This window comes from Zonotrichia leucophrys, chromosome 23 (assembly GCF_028769735.1).
Source record: "Zonotrichia leucophrys gambelii isolate GWCS_2022_RI chromosome 23, RI_Zleu_2.0, whole genome shotgun sequence".
Lineage (NCBI taxonomy): Eukaryota > Metazoa > Chordata > Aves > Passeriformes > Passerellidae > Zonotrichia > Zonotrichia leucophrys.
The window spans coordinates 7,444,152-7,464,910 of record NC_088192.1 but is presented as its reverse complement, the minus strand read 5'-3'; the positions used below and the strand labels follow the sequence as shown (position 1 = coordinate 7,464,910).

General features: G+C 43.9%; 1 protein-coding gene across 2 annotated transcripts; it reads right to left on the bottom strand.

Moving 5' to 3' along the window:
* Positions 1 to 3,326: 3,326 nt before the first annotated feature.
* TRNAU1AP (tRNA selenocysteine 1 associated protein 1) lies at positions 3,327 to 20,230 on the bottom strand. Of its 2 annotated transcripts, XM_064731554.1 has the most exons (10): positions 20,105 to 20,229; positions 17,324 to 17,400; positions 17,111 to 17,208; positions 16,286 to 16,385; positions 13,765 to 13,817; positions 13,031 to 13,162; positions 9,458 to 9,577; positions 7,838 to 8,000; positions 6,909 to 6,942; positions 3,327 to 4,711 (listed from the first exon to the last, which is right to left on the bottom strand). In XM_064731554.1, exons 3-10 carry the CDS (start codon positions 17,194 to 17,196, stop codon positions 4,575 to 4,577), a joined length of 825 nt encoding a protein of 274 aa, XP_064587624.1. In that variant the 5' UTR covers positions 17,197 to 17,208; positions 17,324 to 17,400; positions 20,105 to 20,229; the 3' UTR covers positions 3,327 to 4,574. The 2 variants fall into 2 exon arrangements, with proteins under 2 accessions (XP_064587624.1, XP_064587623.1); XM_064731553.1 differs by lacking the exon at positions 17,324 to 17,400 and having other exon boundaries at positions 20,105 to 20,230.
* Between the last annotated feature and the right edge of the window lie 529 nt (positions 20,231 to 20,759).

The following is a 20,759-nucleotide window of genomic DNA, read 5'->3' as shown; positions in this document are numbered from 1 at the left end:
CTGAGCAAATGAACAGATGAAAAAATTCCCAGTATTCAGCAATGGCCTTTTGAGCTGGTAATTCCATCAAACATGGCAGATCAGCAACAAAATAAACCCTCAGTCATTTAAGGCCAAGTCTGGGAACAAGCCCCAAACTTTGTGTGGCCAAACTCTCCCCAAGACAGCCCTTGCCAAAGCTGTCAGGGACAAGGTAAAGCTGCTCCCATTCTCCTCCTACATGGATCTCACAGCTGCTCTGCCAAGGCACAAGGCAATCCCTGGAGTCTCCTTGGCACAGCCACTGATACAACGTGAGCCTAAAAATCATGTCAAATCCTAGGGTAAAGTAAAGCCTGGGAGATTACTCTGGAAAAAACATCAACCTTCCCCAGAAATTCAAACCTTGGCAAAGACTGCTTGGGAAGAGACTCTTCCAAATGGTGAACTGGGAGAATCCCCAAAGAGCAGCAATGAAAAGTACTGGATGCCCAGCAGACATCAGCCTGCCATGACAAGATGGATGGAGATCCAAAAGGGGCAGAGAAAAATCCCACTGAATGTCCATGGTCAGCGAAGCCCTGATGAAACCTCCTGAGAATCTCTCACAGCACAGAACAGAGAGCACATGCTGGGAGAGGCTGCAGTTCCCAGCACCTGACAGATGGGAGCAGACAATGCACAGAGATGTGAAAACTATCAGTAAGGAAAAGCAGGAATGCATTAGTGATCCAGGTGGATTGTTGTGCCTATGGCTCCCTGGAACACATCAAGGGGCTGAAGCAAATCTTGGCCATGGTCAGCTCTCAATCTCTACCAATTATGTTATCCACCATTGCTTTTTCCCTGGAAATTTTACAGCAGAGTCAGCATGATCTTTGAATGATAGAATCATGATAGAATCCTGATTTGGAAGGGACTCACATGGATCATCAAATCCAACAGAACTGCACAGAACACCCCAAGAATCCCACCATGTGCCTGGGAAAAATGAGTGTGTGCTGAGCAGGACCCCAAACACCTACTTAAAAAACTGACTGCACTTGGAAAAAACATTTTGACTTGGAATAACTTCTAAGGAAGAAGAAAAAAAAAAAAAAGATATTTTCTGAAAAAATGTTCTAACCAGGAAAAAAAGGAAAGTGAGCTCTGTCAGTGACATTTCCCGAAGCAGCTCTATCAGTTCCTGCTACTGCATTTCAAATTCACACCCCATCCTGCCACTGAATTAGTTTGATGGTTAAGCAATTCCCAAGTTAAACCCAGAAATGGGTGTATCCAGTAAGCTTTATAAGATCACTGGAAGATAGCAAGGCAGGAACATAAAAATTTCTCTCAGATCTTGTTTAGCAAAAACTGAAGATTAACAAGCAGCAATGAGATTGAGATAGCCAGTACAGGAAGATTAGAGTCAAATATTTATTTCTGTTCCTCAAAAGAGATTTAGAGAAATTCCTAAGGGTGTTGTGTATGTCTCAGTATGTGGGATATGAACCTGTCTCCAGAAACTGATCCAAGTAACAGGAATTTTCTCTAGTCAGATTCACATGGAAAAAACCCCATCACTGTCAGCCCCTTTCAGCCCTCTTATCATTTGTTAAGGAAATGCTTCCAGACTCCTCATCCCTTTGGAAGTGGGTCAGGATTGTCCCCAGGCCACTCCAATGTGTACTGTCAAGCTTTTAATTAAACACAGACTAATGGCAAGAGCCCTTCCTGCAGCCTCAGAGCTCAGCCCTTTGGAAATCACTCCCCTGTGTCCTAAAACACCAATATTCCTCCAGCTCTGCTGAACATTCCCAGTGTGTGTAACTCAAATGAGAATCGAAGTCCCTACACTTTAATCTAAATTGGATGATCTCATCTTCATCAAAGATAAGCATATTTGAGTTGTTTTTGGACTTGCTATAAACCCTGCCTGCTGAAGGGCAGAGGGCTTCTTGATCTCTGTTGCTGATACAGATGCTATTTTCAGGAGCTGTGATATCATCTGCCTTGGACTTCTTGCCTTTAGCACATAGAGATAAAAGGAGAATTTACCTTACTAAATGGAGTCCTTGTCTGTCATCCTGTCTGACACTAAGTGGTAATTAATCTGGGCTTTTCCTGTAGCCATCCAGGAAAAACAAAATCCCACTCTCTATTTAACTGGGATTCCACAAGGAAAACCGTACACATCCCAGGAGGTGGCTGTTTTCTAGCTCCATATAAAAGTCTCTCCTTTTATATATAAGACTATATAAGACACAGCAATAATGGCCAGAAGCTGAAAATGAACATTAAGATGAGTAAGTGATATTAAAAAAAAAAAACAAAACAAACCCAAATAATGCAGAGGTTTAACAGCTCCAAACAACCTTGGCTGAAATTCTCCCAAGCAACCCCAAAAGCCTGGCTCATACTTCCAGGGAACGAAGCCCAGAGCCTTGCACCCACCTCTCTCCTGAAACAAAAGCTGGAGCTATTTTAAGCTCTGCAGCACCAGTAAACAGGAGTCAGCAGGTCATCTCTGCTGGCTTCTGCACTCCCAAATTATTCCTCACAAGGGGCTGTACATGCCCAGCTCTCCCAGGAATTAGGGGTTAGGATGGGCTGGATTAATATTTACCATTTTTCTTTCCACCACAAAACAAAAGCAGAGAGCAAAAGGATTTTCCCATAGGGTTGCTGTCTGATCCCTGATAACCTGCTCCTCTCTCGTCTACAGACAGACTTGTATAGGTAAGAGTTTACCCAGGCATTAGGGAATACTCCACAGACAGCAATGCTAGGCAGATGAGAACAGCAGAATAAATTTATATTGATAAATAAATGCAGCTTCACCCCCCGGAGGAAAATGGGATTGCCACATTGTAAAAGCCAAAATTCATGGGGGGTAGGAAAAGACAACTCCAAAATAGAAGGGCAGGCATACAGGGCAGCATAGTAACAGAATTATCTAGAAAGTGTTTTAAATGCCCTTCTTTACATAATTTCTGCAATGTCACTCTGCTGAACTTCCCAAGAAGAGGTGGTGTCTTGAGCGAGTGGATATATCAGAGGATATAAAGCTCTGCTCTCTTCCACTTCTGCTGCTTCCGAAACTCCTGGCATATGCAGGGAACATTCCTTTCCTTACATTCAGAGCAACTGAAGGTGAGACAGCAGCACGTCAGGGGCACAGCACGAGGAAAATTCACAGCAGATGAGAACGCAGGAGTCCAGCAGTCCTCTAGTTCCTCTAGTCACTCATTAGGAATAACTCAACTCCAGTCACATCACCATTCCCCTCACATCCCACTTCCAGTTGATAAAAAAGAGACCACAGACTGACAAATAGGTCATAATTATGGACACAAACAAAGGTGTAGTAGAAGTAACTTTATCAAAGTATTTAAATTTTATGGTAAATCTCTGCATCAACATGGGCAGGGAGGCAACTGCAGTAGGAAATGCTCTGCAGTAGCAATTTCAGTTACCAAACTATTCCCTGGATAGACATTTATTACAGGTAGTTTCTCTGTTCCTATTTCTCCAAGAGTTTAAGGCACAAAAGCCTGAAAAAGGGCTTATAACATGTATATAAGTGCTATTATTTTCACTTTCACCCCTAATGCAACATATCAGTTTAAATATATCGCTTGTCCATCCAGCTTATACAACATCCAGTAAAAAACTGCTTTCCAGGTTAACAACCATTTGTTGCACAATATATCATGGCAATTGCTCTGACCCGTTTTTGCTGCAAGATCTTAAGTTTCACTCTGACTGGACAGTGGAAGACACTACAAAATCTCATCATCTCAATGAGACCATCATGCTGTGTCCACAATGAAAAAAAAATAGGCATGATACACAAAATGACATTTAAATATGGTTGCTGGAAAAAGTGTTTTAAACTGCTGGTTCATGGGGAATTATTTCCTCATACACAGGTGGAGAAGCAGGCCAGGTGTGCAAAATACCACCAGGTAAAAGCTTTATAACACTCCTTTCTGCCTTTGCTCTCCAATGTGCTCTTTGGGTTGATTGCTTAAGAATATCAAACTTGCAAGCTCAAGATCACAGCTTAAGTTAACCACAACATAAGCTTTCATCCCATGCTCAAGTTACAGCAACCTTACCCAGTCACTGGAAAGATCTTGAGATATTTTAGTGGTGTCTAAAAATGATCTTTTTTGAAATAACACATTCATGAGCCTTGGGTCAAATGACTTAAGACAGTTGAATGGGCAGCAAAGCAGAAAGATGGGCAGGAACCAAATTGCAAAGGGTAATTTTACTTAAAAGACCAACTTTTTTATTGTACGATGGAGTAGAGTCTCTCTCCTGTGCCATCTTGCTGAAAGTTTATAAATTACAATTCCCAGTAAGTATTAAGAGTTCATTTCAAGACAAAAGGAATAAAACTGTCGCAGTTCTAATTTTCACCATGAATAAAGGTTACCGTGATGCTCCTACAATACTTGTTCTCTACAGGAAAGGCCACAGTCCTCCTGTACTCTGAGTACCTGGCCTGGGTGGGGAAAGGGCCACCCCTCACAAGTGCAGGATCCGGGGCAGTGTAACAGTCTGGAGCGCACTGGGAGGATCTCACAGACACCTCAGCAACGAGGCTATAACACAGCTGGGATCTCTGATGAGACAGTGTCCAAAGGCTGCCAATGACAGTCCATCAAGGCATCATAGAGCTCTTCACTCTGTTCCATAAACTGCTTGTTTGCTTCATGGACATCTAAATGAGGTGTGGGATCTATGGGAGGAAAAACAGAAAATATGTCACGCATCAAAGGTGTTCAGAAAAAAAACACCCTGTAAACAAGTTGGTATATTAAAACAAACATGGGGGGAGTCTCAATATCTCCAGGGAAGGTGTCAGAGGACAGTGCCAGACTCTTTTCAGTGGTGCCACTGACAGGACAAGGAGCAACCACTTCAGCATGAACAAGAAGCTCTTTTCATGGAGGGTGGCAGAGCACTGGAACAGCTTCCCAGGGAGGGTGTGGAAAGTCTCCCCTCTCTGGAGACTTTCCAAACCCACCTGGATGTGTTCCTGTGTCCCATACTCTACGTAAGCCTGCATTAGCAGGGAATTGAACTGGATGATCTCCAGAGGTCCTTCCAACCCCAAGTATTCTGTGATTCTGTGAGTCACCAAACATTCCCAGCACTTGCCCAATCATAAACCTGACCCGATCAGTCCTATTCAATTTCTCTGCAATGAGATAAGGAATAACTACATCCACACATGTCCCTTTTGACAACAGTGATTGCCCCACAGGACAGCCAGTGGAGGGAACACACAACTGCACCTCACAGCCCAGTGCAGCCACCTGCACCGCCAGAAGGGATTTGTCCTGATGAAAAGGGCAGAAACAGAGGCAGGGACACTCATTCCTTTCTGCTCCCTCCACTGTGAGGTCACAAATGATGGATGGATGGGTGGATGGATGGGTGGATGGATGGATGGATGGATGGATGGATGGATGGATGGATGGATGGATGGGAACATTCTGTGCTGCTGCAAGCAGCCACCAGAGCTCATCTGCCAAAGCCTCCAGCAGTTCAAAGCTGGAGTCACAGCTAGGAATGAAAGGAGTGTCAGTGGCACCACAGCATCATGGTGAGCATAGCCCTATTTTACATGTAGAACAAATGTTTGGAAAGCATTTTGGAGCTGGACAACAAGCGTGCAGGTCCAATCCTGCCGCTCTGAATGCACAGTGATGGACTCCCCAAACCCCTGTAGGGTGTAAAGCTCACCTGACAACACCAGCAACCCAAAGCTCAGGTTATCAGAGCAATCACAAAGGTCAGTGAATGACTCTCAGTACAAAGCTGAAGGATTGGGAAGACTCTAAAACACATCAGGAACAAAATGTTTGTAAACATGTATCTTCCCTGTGAGGGAGGTGAGGCCCTGGCACAGGTTGCCCAGGGAAGCTGTGGTTGACCCATTTCTTTAAATGTCCAAGGCCAGGTTGGTCAAGTGAAAGATGTCCCTGGCCATGGCAGTGGGTGGATAAAGATGGCTTTAGAAGTTCCATTCCACTCAAACCATTCCAGGATTTTATGTTTGGTTTTAGCTATGTCATATTGTAACACATTACAGGAGAAGAGATTTAAGGAAAAGGAATGATACAGTGACAATACATTAATTCAGTTTCCTACAAAGGTATGAATCTTTCATTTAATCAATCAGGAAAAGAAATATCCAGAGATATCCCAATTCTAGTCCCGGTATGTTTGGTTCAGCAAAAGGAAAGCTCTCCTAGAATGCTTTTAACAGCTTCCACACACATCATCATGCATACCTGTGAATCCTGTAGATCTGTTACTATGCAATTTTTAATTTTTTTGTTTTTTAAGAATAGAGTAAGATACACTCCATAGTGCATATTGCACTCAAGACAGAAATCTGGAATGGCTGGCATGAAATTATAGTTTCATGCATCAATAAATAAAAGCTACTTGTACAGGTATCTAAAACCCCAATCTGGTTTAGTGACCCATTTCAAGCAACAACTGCTTGAAATATTTTATCAGTGTGGTGACTAATATTATTCCCTTTTACTTGTAAACTAAAAGCACAATGAAGTATTCTGGGCTCTAAATGTCAGAATTTTATAGAAAACCAGAATATCTACTTTTTTCTTGGTAGCATATCAGAAAAAGAAACCCTAGTAAAAAAAGGATAACAATTTCAGTACTACAGAAGGTTAAAATCTCAGTGCTGGGGAAGTCAAAGAGTTTCAGTCCTCACCAGGTTCAGAATAGGAGCAGCAACAGTAAAACCAGGATGCAACTGTTCTAGGTGACAGTGACTCACAAATGTTCTCAGATTTACTCAAAGATAAAGGTATATTATAAATTGAAATTAGGGCCAATATGAGATAGTCTATCTCCAAGCAGTGCAGAACATACAGACAACTTCAATTTGAGAAACATACCTTCCAATGCATCCTCACCAACTTCTTCATATGTCTGCAAGGAAAAACAAACCCCTTAGGACAGTGGATAATTATCTTTTCTTTTGCAAACATTGCTTGCTGATTAGTACAGTCAGAGACTTACTTTTATACTGGAGTTATTACAACAGAATTTTTCACACCTAAGCCTGTATTCCATTCCTAACACTCCACAGGCAAGACCCTACACTAAACTTCTATCAGAGTTAGTTCTTGAAATTCCAGGGTTGAAGTGGGGTGACTGTTCTGATGTGTTCTATCCTTTATAACAAAGCTTATGAAGGATCCCAAAGGCACTCCGAGCACTGCCTGTACCTGTACTCTTCTACCATCACAACTGTACTAAGAGTCCTTTTGTGTCCTCCAGACTTTTTTTTACCTCAGCAATATACTCTCCATAATGCAACAGGACACACCAGGGGCTAAACACTAAATAGTAGCAATATTAAGACTTCATTATCAAAAGGTATATACTAAGATCTCTTGGTGTGTTCAGTTTGGAGCAGAGCAGACTGAGGACAGAGCTCATTAGGGTCTGCAGCTCCTCCTGAGGTACAGCTCCAATTTCTGCTCTCCATGACCAGGGACAGGACCTGAGGGAATGGCTGGAGCTGTGTCAGGGGAGGTCAGGCTGGATATCCAGAAAAGATTATTCCCCCAGAAGGAGCTTGGGCACTGAACAGACTCCCCAGGGAATAGTCACGGTCCCAAGGCTGCCTCAGCTCCAGGAGCATTTGAACAATGCTCTCAGGCACAGGGTGGGATTGTTGGGGTGTGCTGGGCAGGGCCAGGAGCTGGACTCAATGATTCCTGTGGGTCCTTTCCAGCTCAGGACATTCTGTGACTCTCAGAACTGAAGATGAGATGTTCCCATCCCACCTTTCAAGCTCTGTGGTTTTGTGCTGCCCTACCTGCATGGTGCTCTGCGTGTAGCCATACTGGGGGTAGCTGTAGCTGTAACTGCCCGTGTTCTGGTCGTACCCCCACTGAGCGTAGTAGTTGTGATACTGTTGGTAATACTGGTTGTAATTATAGTTGTACATCTGATTGTACTCCATTGGTTTCACACGATTACTTCAAAAATAAAGCGGGATAAAAATAGCAATAAAATAGCAATAAACCATTTTTAAAAATTGCAATAAAATAGAACAAGTATGAAAAAAGCAGTGAAACAGCTTAAGACACAATGTGGTAAAGACACAAGGTTTAGTCTAACAAGCAAATTTCAATCTTTAAAATATATTCACCATTTACTGCAGCAATATTTATTATTTGCATAAAGAAGTGATTTAAATTTAATACCCTTCCCTGTATTCATATTCCTCTTCATTAATAAACATGACTTTCATTCTTTATGATCTAATTGGATATCACTTCCTGGCTTTGGGAAGGGAAGAGTTCAGGACTATGAGCTTCAGTTTAGAATAATCCTGAACCACAATCCAGATACTGGAGTCCCTTCTTCTGTCTGGTAAAGAGGATGAATTTAAGTGATCTGCAACTTTCTGAGAGAAAGCACTGAGACCTGCTTTACATGAAGAGTTAAAGACTTAAAGCCTGGCAAGAAACCTCACGTTTTCTTTTGTAAGAATGGAAAAAACTTTCCCTTCTGCCACTGTCATACAGAAACCTAAGCAAGGACTCATCCCCTTTCTCTCTGAACTGGGTGATGTTCAATGCACAGACTTGAGAAAGTTCATAAAATACAAACTACTAGTAATCAAAAAATAAACTTAAACATCCTGAGAAATGACTAAAATTCCTATTCCTTGCCACTTTATGAAGTGGCAGCATTCCCAAGGAACACCATTCCACCAAACTACCAAGAACTGAAATAATGAGATGACAAATATCGTTTGGAAATGAAAATATGTCACACATAAAGCTATTTCTACTAATGATGAAATTAGTGAGAAGCAGGAAGAAGGAAACATCAATCTTCTCACCACAATGCACCCATTTTTTCTGCTTTTCTCTTCCTTTCCCCCCCCCCCGCCAAGCCTTATGAGGTCACTGAAAATCTAAATATTATTCAAATAGGGAGCAATTACTATGATTCGTATTACCCTAGTGCTACGAGCCCCAAGTCAGACCAGGATCTCATTGTATCAGGTTCTGAACAAACACAGAAAAAAAAGTTAATCCCTGCCCCAAAAGTCTTATGTGTAGTAGACATCATAATAGAATTAGCAAGGTAGTTGAGCTTTGCTATCCAGACATCGTTAAGAAGATTTAAACTATTTCAATTTAATGCAAAGGAATATACATTTTAAAAACAATCATATTTAACTACAGTGTGTGCACACCTGTACGGATTTAACAATATATACAATTTAAAACAGTGTAAAATGCTTAGTCTTGAGCTAATGTTATAATTTTTTTGAATTCCTGGGCATTCTGACACTCCCCATATTCATGGGTATTCTTTCATTTTGTGATGGCCACATCCAGGACATGTATCCAAAGCACTAAAAGGCATTTAAAACCAGATGTGATTTTTCATATAAATGTCCAGCTGTTCTTCTACTCACGCTTTTGGTATAGCCACACTCAAGCGTACAGGTTTAGAGCCCAACCCCACAGCTCCCTGACACTCTGTCAGCGCTCTCTTCTGTTCCAGTTCATCTGTGAATTTCACAAACCCGTAACCTCTGCAGAGACATAGAAAAACTCACATAAAACCAACCCCAAAGAGCAATGCCACATTATAAAAATTAGTTATGGTGAAGTTTGATTTGGTTTGGGAAACACAGTGAACAAAAAGGTTCATTCGGGTTGTTGTCCCTGCTCTTGGGAGAGATGAAATTATTCTGCGTTTCAGTTGCTTTTCCAGAATGCCTGAAGCCACGCGTCCAAGCTCTGGCAGTACTTTCGAGGGCTTGTCAATGTAACAATGTAGTTCTTGTGCCAGCAGATTCTGGGGAACTGGAAGTGAGCTGACACAAGCCATGTTGAAATGTGTGAACTAACACATGGTAAAGCCCCAAATCTCTGCTTGGAGGATACTGATAATCTCAAAAGCACAGCTGGAACTGGGGCACAGCACATACAGTGTAGGAATGTGCCCCCTGTTGACGGAGTGACAAAATTATCCTCTGTCTCCTTAAAAATGAAAAAAGCCCAGAAGTTTCTCTCCTCAATTAGGTAAAAGAACACCTCATAGGACCTGGGGGACTTCACCTCAAACTTAAAGATAGCCAATTGGACAGAAGCCAAAAAGTTCCGCCCAAGCAATTCACTAGAAAAAGAAGACAACAAAAGAAACTAATAGCTTTTATGAGGTGTTTTACGAGGAGCAAGAGCCTCTTGCACCTGGCTTGGATTTTCTCTGTAAAGAGCTTTGTTATTTTGCCTTTCATTAAAACTTTTGTGTTTCCAACACTGCCACAGAAGCCATCCTGCTAATTTTATGCCATCTGAGGTGGCTGAGCTATCTCAGGTGTGATATAGATCTCCAAGAGCTTATAAGACCTGGCTGGAAAAGACTGGTATATCAATCCAGAACCCCTGGACTCTGCAACAAGCCTTCATTGTGACGTGGCAGCACTGCACGTCAGCCAGACAGAAAACTCCAACTCCCTCCAACCCCAACAGTCCTTTGCGTGGGATTTTGATGCTGTAGTGAGTCAGAAGCAATGCAACAGCATCCAAGAGGGCAGTGCCAGGATCCCATCATGGGATGGGCTGCCTAACACAGCAGAAAGATCAAAGACTTAGATGTGGGAGGGTAAGAGGAATCCATCTAAGCAAAGGAAGACGTTTGGGAGGGAAGGGCTTGTCTACCTGGGGAAAAGAATGAGCCATAACAAGGGTGTAAACTTACAGTGCATTATCTATTCTGTGGGAACTGCTAAACGCCAGGTTATGTCCTATTTTGAAAGCAGCATCATGTACTACTCATGGGAGGTCCCCACTGGCAGCTATTTCAGAGCAGTTCATGCCCCAGAAAAGGCAGTACCTCGCACAACAAGCTCCACACACAAGATATATAAATATCTTATTTATATGTGTATATATATATATATATTATATTATATATATAATATATTATATACATATACATATACATATACATATACATATACATATACATATACATATACATATGCACACACAGGTATGGATGTATCCTCCTCACAAAAAGACCAGATCAAAGCTTAGACCTATCTACATAGAAACTAGATTATTAAACACAAGCAAAACTCTACACAGACCCACGTTCATTTAACTCGCCCTCTGCCAAAGGACTATCGCAAATTAATCCAGTGAAAGTCAACTTTTAAGTCCTTTTAAGGTGTTCACACACAAACCCAAATAAGTTTCTAAGCTGCCAAAAGACTCCTCCAGATTTTCAGATGGGACCAGAGGTGTGTAAGAGAAACTGGGAAGACTGGCAGTTCCAAAACAGAAACAAATAGAGATGGATGCAGTGTACAGGAATAGATGCTGGGCGCTGCAAGGGAGACAGCGATTCTTCCAAGTCTTCCAGACACTGATTCTTCCAACTCTTCCACACATTTAGCTTGTCCACACCAATGGCTAAACCACTGGTGAGGAAAGAAATAATTTTTTCCTGGCCAGGACCTCCCTGGAGACCTTCTGTCCTGCCCCTGAAGTCTGGAAAGCCCCAGCACCTGTACCCTCAGCAGAAAGCAGAGAAGTAGGCACAGCACCATGCTCCAAGCTCCTCTCCTGTCTGGACAAGAGGTGCTGGGAGGAGGCCTTCCTGATCCACCAGCCCTGGCTGGAAGGGCCAGGGCTTCACTGGGCATGTCCACAAGCCCTAAGCTCCTCTCTCACATCACACTGACACCTGCAGATGCCTCAGCTTTGAGCAATTGCACAAGTCCCAACAAAGCCCCTGGCACCAACACTCTGGCACTGCCAGGGGAGACAGCTTTGCTCTTCCCAGAAACAGGGCTCTAAGTCCCTGCTCCTCCCCAGCTTCTCAAGCTACCACAGCTTGGGAAGCTACCCAGCAGCTACCTTTCCTTGAGGTCTGCACCTATGCACAGCTCCCAAACCCAACCTGCAGCAATAGTCCAGCCAGCAGCACCAACACCTGTTCTACAGACAAAACCTGAAGCAGGTGCAGCACAACAGGAACTGTGGGGTTTACACTGAGGAGGAGCAGAAGGCACACACAGCCCAGCCCAGCAGTGTCAGTCCCAGGGGAGGTGGCAATGACAGCATGAGGACCCAACAGCCAGAGAGACTGAGTAGCTCTGCAAGAGGTTCAAGATGCACATGAAGAGGAACTTCATGACTGGGGAGAAGTGCAGCTCTGGAACAGGCTGCCCAGACAGCCTGAATTAACTCCATCCTGGGAGGTTTTCCAGGCTACACAATACATGGATATGATCTAGCGCTGGCTGCAGTCCTGTTAGGAGCTGGACCAGGGACCTCCAGAAACCAACCTGTCTAAGACTAAGAAACCACATATGAGAAGGTAGAGGGACTCACAGCCATAACCTATATGTTATCCCAACATTCTCAGAGGTGTTATATCACAAAACTGTGCTTCACTGAAGCCATGCTCTGCTTCGAAAACAAGGATGCTTACCAACTGCTCCTTCCCTGGAAAATACAGCTTAATTTTGTGCTATTTAGAAAATGTTTTAATTACATTAAGAGATCCAACCACTTGATACCTACTTTTAGCAAGGCATTTTCAGAAAACACAAACAAGGCAGCTACTGAGAACTTGACAGTGAATCATAGCTTTGTGTGCCCTACCCTATTTGAAAGAAAACACATACAGCTCACACAGGAATATACACTCAATAGCCTGAAGTTTGTAAAGCATAATTCCATGCAAGAGTCCAGGAAGAGAGTGTTTCAAGATTACTTAAGATATTTTTCAGCATATTAAGAAGTGCAATAACACACAAAGGGCCTCACACTGACAGAGGAGTGAAAATACCCATGGTGCCTATAAAAACTCAAGCAAACTGCAGACTGAATGGCCAAAACCACTACATTTTAAGATTACTAAAATCTAAGCTAAAAGGATTTTTTCCCCTTGCTGTATTCTATTTTTCCTGTTGCAACATGTGAAGTTAAAAAAAAAAAAAAAAAAAAAAATTGAATAAAAGACGACTTACTTGGATACTCCTGCCTGGTCCAAAACAACTTTTCCACCTCTACACGATGGATAAACTTTAACAAAAAATTCATACAGCATCCCATCATCCACGTCAGGAGTCAGGTCTCCAACAAAAAGGGAATATTCTGGACTAAAGAAATCAAAAGAACATCTTAAATATAATCATTAAAAATAAAAAAAAGGGACATGCTGAGTGACAGTAGTGCAGTAGTGACAGTTACCATTTAGCCTAAATATCCTAACTCAGAGAAGAGTGATACTAAAAGACCATTTCATGGAGAATTTAAATGCCACTAGTTAAGCTGCTTAACTAAAATTTTGATTGACACTGCTTTTTCAAGTTAATTGAAACAGCACAACCAATCAACTTAATACTGCTTTTTATTTAAAGATTATTTCCAAGCTTATTACTCACAGGATATTTCTGATTTCTAAAACGGCAAGAAAAAATATCTCATTTATAGATATGCTATTCCAATACATAGATCTAAATTATAATATACGAACTAGATACTTTGATGCTACAAAGTTTAAATACCTTAAAGGACACTGGATAAATCTTCTGTGCCACACACAGTGCAAAACACAAAACTGGCAGTCTAAGTTCTCTTCCTTCTACTAAAGACTGGCAGTGATGAACTTTGAGTTTACATAGTCTGAATACTTTTTGCAAGGCAATTAATAGAGAGACATTAAGCAGGAAAAATTAATATTTAAATATTGAGCACTTACCTGTTATCAGGCTGTTTTCCATATGTTGCATAATTCAATTTAAATCGCTTCGCCTGAAACAAGGCAAAAATGAATCCATACATTCAAACATTGTCATGTGAATTCAAGCAATTAGGGAAAAATATAATAAGCTGATTTAATACAACTTAATGCTGACACACGTTCAATGCCTTCATGACAGCCAGTTAAGGCAACAAGCACGTTTTTATTTAGCATCAGTACAGATATAATAATGAAAATAAAAATGAAAACAGAGGTAGAAACAATAAATGTTAAATTTCTTCCAATTTTCAGGTCTTAAAATGAAATGACAGTATCATTACTGGACTTTTGTGATTTAACACAAACACTAGCAGACCAAATCCAACACACTGGAAAATGGAATCAACCTGAGTCTGGAAGTGTGGCTAAATACTTGGTTCTGGACATTTAGTAAGATTCAAAGGGTTCTGAAAGAACTACATTGGACACTGGAGCCCTCTTTAAATTTTGCATCTGAATTTATTTTTGAAACAAGTTTCGCAGCAGCCCAGATTTGTGCCCTCTGGCACATCTGGAACTCTCTGTCCCCCACCTACTAGACTTTCAGCAACTTTTATCCAACTTACATCTAAGTTTAGACCAAGATCTAAGGAGACCAAATCTTTGAATCAGCTCTTAGAGATCAGAGGCTAATCTCAGGATCAGGATTTCAGATCCTAAAATCAGGATTTCAGATCACAATCAGAAATGCCCTAAAGATCAGGGTACTTGTTCAGTACAGTGAAGAGCCCTCATATGATGGATTTCCTTCCCTCAAAACCAGGTAAATACTTCTTGGGAAATAGAGCACAGACTCAACTCTAGACTGCTAATCCTGCTCCTTGCATGCTTGCATTCTCTGGAGCACAGTACTATACAACTTTCTGTGGATTATTTACAAGCTAACACAAAATTTAAATTCCACTTTGAAGCATGTAGATCTTTTTATGGGGGGGGATCTTGCTCTTCATTGCAATATTCTGGGTTTAAAATCAACAAGACACCTGAGAGTACTTCCACTCAGATGGGAACTGTGAACACTAATGCTTGGAAAAGAGAAACACCACCAGCACCATGGCTCTCTGTTATTCCCTTGACTGATTCAGTATTTAAAAAGAAATAAAAGCATGAGCCACACTCAAGTTTTCTGTAAACAAAATTCTCTAAATGCAAAGGATGAGCTGGGCAGTTGCCTGCTGAGTGCATTGATTTGGGCTGCTTTGGATCTCTGCCTGACATCTGTAGTTCTCTCCATGTGTTATGTAAATCATCCCTCCACACAGCACTGTGTTTTGAACAAAACTGTGAAGAAAGATGGGTATTCCCAAAACCAGATTTCCATTATTATCTTACTCCTTGCTCTCTTTGTCTCTCCAGTGACTACAGAAGGCATCCAGGATGATCAGCTTGCCTTAATCATGAGCAAACATGTGAAACAGATATCTCCAGGGCTCTCATCGACTCCTTTTAACGGGGCATGTCACCCTCTCAGCAATGTTGACTGAATAGCTCAATCTGAACTTCCCAGTCTCCTCCGGGTATTAACTACTCTGAAATAGGAATCCATTCACTTTGTATATCATACCATAAGTGGGGTGATTCTAGAGCTGCTTTATGAATCAGTCACCCCAGCTTACTGCAGCCAACTCCTGTGGGTACAACAGACAGCTGTGTCAGCCGTCCCATTTTAATCTACCACATATTCAAGTCAACATCCTAAAATTAGCCTCTCTGCCTATTCCTCTTCTTCTCCCTAACTACCCAGCTTTTATGTAGAAGAGATGCTAGTTATCCACTGCAATTATTCAATCCTCTGTCTCATTCTCCACTGTAAAGAGGTTTGAGTAACCTCTGTTTGCTAAGGGTCAAGAACAATGCAAAATTAAAAGTCATGTTTCTCTTGCCAATCAGTGTTATTCAAAAGAAAGTGTAAACTTGTAAGTTCATCCTCTATAGACACAGCTAAATTCTCAAGTTGCCTCATCCCTGAAAATGCTCAGAGCCTAGTTGGATGGGGTTTAGAGCAACTTGGTCTAGTGGAAGGTGTTCCTACCCATGATAGGGGATGAAATATGATAAGCTTTAATGTCCCATCCAACCCAAACCACTCTGTGACTCCATGATTATACAAAAGGAGAGAGATGGAAGAATTGAGGCAGACATACACTATACTCAGTCTAATTTCTTCCTTGTTCTTCTCAGGTTTCTGATTAGTCCAACTTTGGTAACAGCAGCAAAGGTTAGATATAAAAAACATCACACCCCACAACACTTCTACACTTTAATTTTATCTAGACAGTCACAAAGAAATCAGTGTTTTTTCTCAACAATTTTCTGAGCAAGAACATTAGCAGTTTTATAGTCATAACTTCAATTCTAAAGCAAATACGAATCCCAGTTTGCTAACCACTGAATTATCTGTAATCATTAAAAATACACAATCTACCCTATCTGTCCCTACCAAGTTTTGGTTCTCAACTGGCTGATCCCATTTACTTACCGGTGTAGCACCAGGAAGTGGTTTTCCATTGATTTTGTGTAAACATTTCTCTGCAGTAGCTAGATCTGCAAATTCTACAAAGCAATAGCCTGCTGGAATTCTGAACATACAACACAGAAGAGAAGAGACAAAAGTTATAAACTTAAAACACATTTGATGAGGAAAGCTGTATTTTACATAACTGGTAAGAAATTTGCTGTAGTTGCAATACATAGAAGAGCTTATTTCTAAAGTATAAATATTGGCTACCAAAGAGAAGCCGGATCTCAAGAGACAGCCCCTACTTACCATAAGTCAGGTAGATAAGCACATAGAAAATTGTTTAGCTTACAGTTTACTTCCCACTTTCATTGAATATCAATTTGCCCACCCAAGTTTAAACTACTGAAAACTGAAATTACAACACTTAAAATAATTATTAATAAGAATGAAACTAGTTTATTCTGCATAAATCACTCATTTTATTTTAAATGAACTTTAAAGGTTCTCTTATTGCTCTGAGTCCGACTTCCCACCTCTGCCAGCATCACATAGCTGTACTACAGACTAGCAACCAAAGCCTGGGGAGGTGTAATTCCCTGAGGGATGGAATGAGATACATACACTGCTCTGGCTGAGTGCTGGAGCACTGCAGGATGTGGACCAAACCGTGTTTGTTGAGGGGAGGCTGAAGAGCCAGCAGTGCCCTCTCCATTGCTCTCAGCAATATTCACATATTGGTGGCAGCAATGGTGAGAAACTCAAAGGGAAAATTCACTCTGATATGGATGGACCACAGCGAGGCTTCAGTCCAAATGCACTCGGAGAACAAACAGAAACAGTTACCCTGTCAACCTGTTTCGAATGATTTTTACACTCAGTACAAGCTCTCCCATGGTGGCAAAGGCTCTTGAAACAAAGTTTTCATCCATATAGGGCTCCAGCTATAAAAGCAAAAAGAGAAAGAAAGTTAGATTTGGGCATCTACAAAAAAGAGAATATATGTGTCAATGTCCCTCTAAGCCGTTAAAACATTATTGAGAAGGATTTTACCCTTACACTTCAAAAAGAAGACTCATTTAAGAGGGTCGATGCCACTCAAAACCAGCAGGCATGCATGAACCAGGCTCAACAGTCTGCAAAGTGGAACCCAAGAGACAGCATGAATTTCAGAGAACAAGGGAGCTTCACAGAAGGACAAAAGCCACTCAGAAACATACAGCAACAAACTGAGCATTTCCTACAGGGAGCAGGGGAGAAGGTGGCAGGCTCCTTCCCCAGGTGCAAGCAAAGGCTGGGCCAGCACTGTGGATACACAGCGTGGCACAACCCTGGGCGGCATGTGGCAGGTGACACTGCCCCGTGGAGCTGCGGCAGGGGTCTGCAGAGCTGTGTCTGCCCCACACAACCCCGGTTATACCAGGGCAACACTCGGGGGAAACCCTGGAATCGCGTCCCACAGCAGCTCTACGCTTCATCCTGCCCATGGGAGCACTGACCACGTTCATGTCACAGGGAAGGACCGCACTGTGCAGGTAAGAGTGCATGTGAACATGCTGGAGAGCAAGTGTCTGCATGGTGTAAGGTACTGACAAGTAGGAAATGGCACTGGAATTTGGATCAAATATACTATGAAGAGCCTGAGTGAACAGGGCACCTCTGTGTATAACAGAAACTGGAGGAGGGAACTAACCAAAATTAGAATGGGGAGCGGTGTGTGTGACAAGTAACATGGAGCTGAAAAATGTATGTAAAAAATATATATAGCTCCATGTATTTACCTGTGTAAGACAGGTGGCTCATGGTAACCTACAGCCCTCAAGTATTTGTGTATCTGTCAGGTACCAGGTGGCTCCACCACTTGCGTGTGTGACAGATTGTGAAGTATGTGAAAGAAGGTGACCGTACTGCACTTGCACGTGTCAAAGGCAGTAGATGCTCGGTGGAGGTGAGTGTGAAGCAGAACTGATTTGTCCCAGGTGCAGAGGCAGCACCACTCTGCACAGATGTGCCATGCAGGGCGATCCTGGCTCTGTGTGTGCACAGGAAAGCTGTATTTGTAAACACAACCAGTTGCTTGGATATGTCCGTAAGGCTCAAAGAGTGAGAGTAGTGATGAAAAAGATGGGCTTTATCACAGAGAGGTGGCAGAGAATCCTCTTTGTGGGGAAAAGGGAGAACAGACTCCAGAGTCTCCATGCCCGAGCAGAGGCAGGTAGAGGATGACACCTTGATAACGTGGGTGTGCTGAGTGTGTGTGTGGAAGAGAAGCACCCAGTGGGATTCTCAGGGATGTGTTGAGCTGTGTGTACACACACACGTGAGAGATGAGGAACACTATGTGCAAGCAGGACTGTGATGGTGTGAGCTGCAAGAAAGGGGCTGAAGGAAGATGTGAATCCAAGAAACAGGTGGCAGAGAAGTTGTGACATTGTACATGCATAGTGGAGTGCACACAGGTGTGTACAAGTGTGTGACAGACAGCAAAGACACTGCACCCAGCAGTGGGACTGCATGTGTGTGTCACAGTGTACCACGGTGGCAGCAATGCAGGCACCACAACACATTGAGCACACACACATGCAGTGCGGCTGGGTGGCAGAGCACTACAACATGCTGGGGTGAGTACACGTGTGTGAAAGTGTGCGTTCAGTAGTGAGTGGAAAGGACACGGGCACAAGGAGTGTGAGGGGCACACAAGGGACATCGTGGGCTGTGCGTAATTGTGAGTGTACCTACAGTGTGCACATGAGTGGGCATCAAGACATTCCTGGGTGAAGAAGCCCCTGTGAGTGTGCTTCACACAGCTGCTCTTTCTGCCAGGTACACACACAGGCAGGAATGAGGGACCTAGCAGGAAGTGCAAATGCTTTGAATGTGCGTGCACATAGGGGAGTCAAAATCCCTATGAGGGCGTAAGTGCACCCACAGGTGTGCATGTAGGCGGCAGGTTGTGAGGGATAATCTTGGACAGGTGCATACAAATGAGCCTACAAGTGCGAGCACAATTAGCAGCACAACCATGAGTATGTGTAAATGCCTTGCATAATGTAAGCATGTAACTGCCTATAGCAGCTGAGCATGTAAAACAGCAGATAAATCCTTGAAGCATGCAAGTGTACACGCTGTGAGTATGGGAATAAGTGCCTCTTAAGAGTATGGAGGTGTGAGACTTTTCGATGCCCATGCATGTGTCTGACCACCAGGGACACTGGTGTAAGTCTCGCTGTAACCTGGCTGCAGGCAGGCAATGAGGGTCACTCTAGGGGGTGTGTGTGTAACTGCTCACAAATAAGCCTGTCAAGCTGGACTTTATGTCTGAGTGTGTGTCAGCCTGTGTGAGCATGTCAGCATGCACAGGAGTGTATGACGTGAGTGTCACTTGGGGAGTTCAGGTGTGTCTGAATGTGTGAGGGGCTGTGAGGCTGTGTCAGTGGTGTGAAGGGGTCAGTCGGTCAGGGAGAGGGTCAGCTGGTGTCAGGTGTCAGTCAGAGCGAGGGTGTCAGAACTGTGAGGATATCGGTCTGTCGGTTGTTGTGTGGGCGTTAGAGTGAGAGCGTCAGTCAGCTAGAGTAAGGCTGTCAGTTGCTGTAATGGTGTCAGCCAGCCAGTGTGACGGTGCCAGAGGGACGGCATCAATGGGTGTGAGAGTGTCAGTCAGTGCGAGTGTCAATGAGAGGGTGTCAGTCGGTCGGTGGGAGAGTGTCAGTCATTGTGCGGGCGCAGGTCAGTGACGGTATCAGCCGGTCAGTGCCTCCCGCGCCCCCCCGGCCCAGCCGCGTGCCCCCGTAGCCCCGTCGCCCCCCGCACAAAGCCGCGCGGTCCCGGCCGGACACTCACGTCCCCCATCCACAGGCTGGCGGCCATGCTGCTCCCGCAGGCCCCGCGGCGGGTTCCGCGGGGCCGCGCGTTCCACCTACCGGCCCGGCCCGGCCCGACCCGGCCCGGCCCGGCCCGGCCCCGCCGCCGCCGCCGCCCCTCCTTCCGTCCCACCCCCGGTGCCCCGGTCCCTCGGTCCCTCCCCCGGTCCCTCCCGCCGCCGCCCGGGCCGGCCCGCCGCCTCCTCCGCGGCCCCGGCGGGCGGAGAGAGCGGCGCCCCTGCCGCCGCAGCGCCCCCTGGCGGCAGGAGGAGCGACAGCCGCGGGAGGGAGCCGGGGCAGAGGGTGGAGGGGGGTTTGGAGCAACCGGGGGAGCCTTTGGGGCAACTGCAGCCACCGGGGGGACACTGGAGTGCGGTGGGGAGCGGTCTCTTCTACAGTGCCTGCAGTGAGAGGGCAAGGGGAAATGGCCTTAATCTGAGACAGGAGATTCAGATATCAGGAAAAAAAATCATAAATATGCTGAGTTGGGAGGGACACACCGGGATCATCGAGACCAACACTTAGCTCTGCACGGGACATTCGAACGATCCCATCCTGTGCCTGAGAGCATTGTCCAAACGCTTCTGGAGCTCTGGCAGCCTTGCAGTTATGGCCATTGCCTGGGGAGCCTGCTC

Coding starts and splice junctions, on each gene's coding strand:
- TRNAU1AP (XM_064731553.1), bottom strand. CDS start 20,131: ATGGCCGCCAGCCTGTGGATGGGGGAC. Junction 8,001..9,457: donor AGTGTGGCTATACCAAAAGC/GTGAGTAGAAGA, acceptor TTATTTTTGAAG/TAATCGTGTGAAACCAATGG. Junction 4,712..6,908: donor TGGTGAGGATGCATTGGAAG/GTATGTTTCTCA, acceptor TTCCTCCCATAG/ATCCCACACCTCATTTAGAT.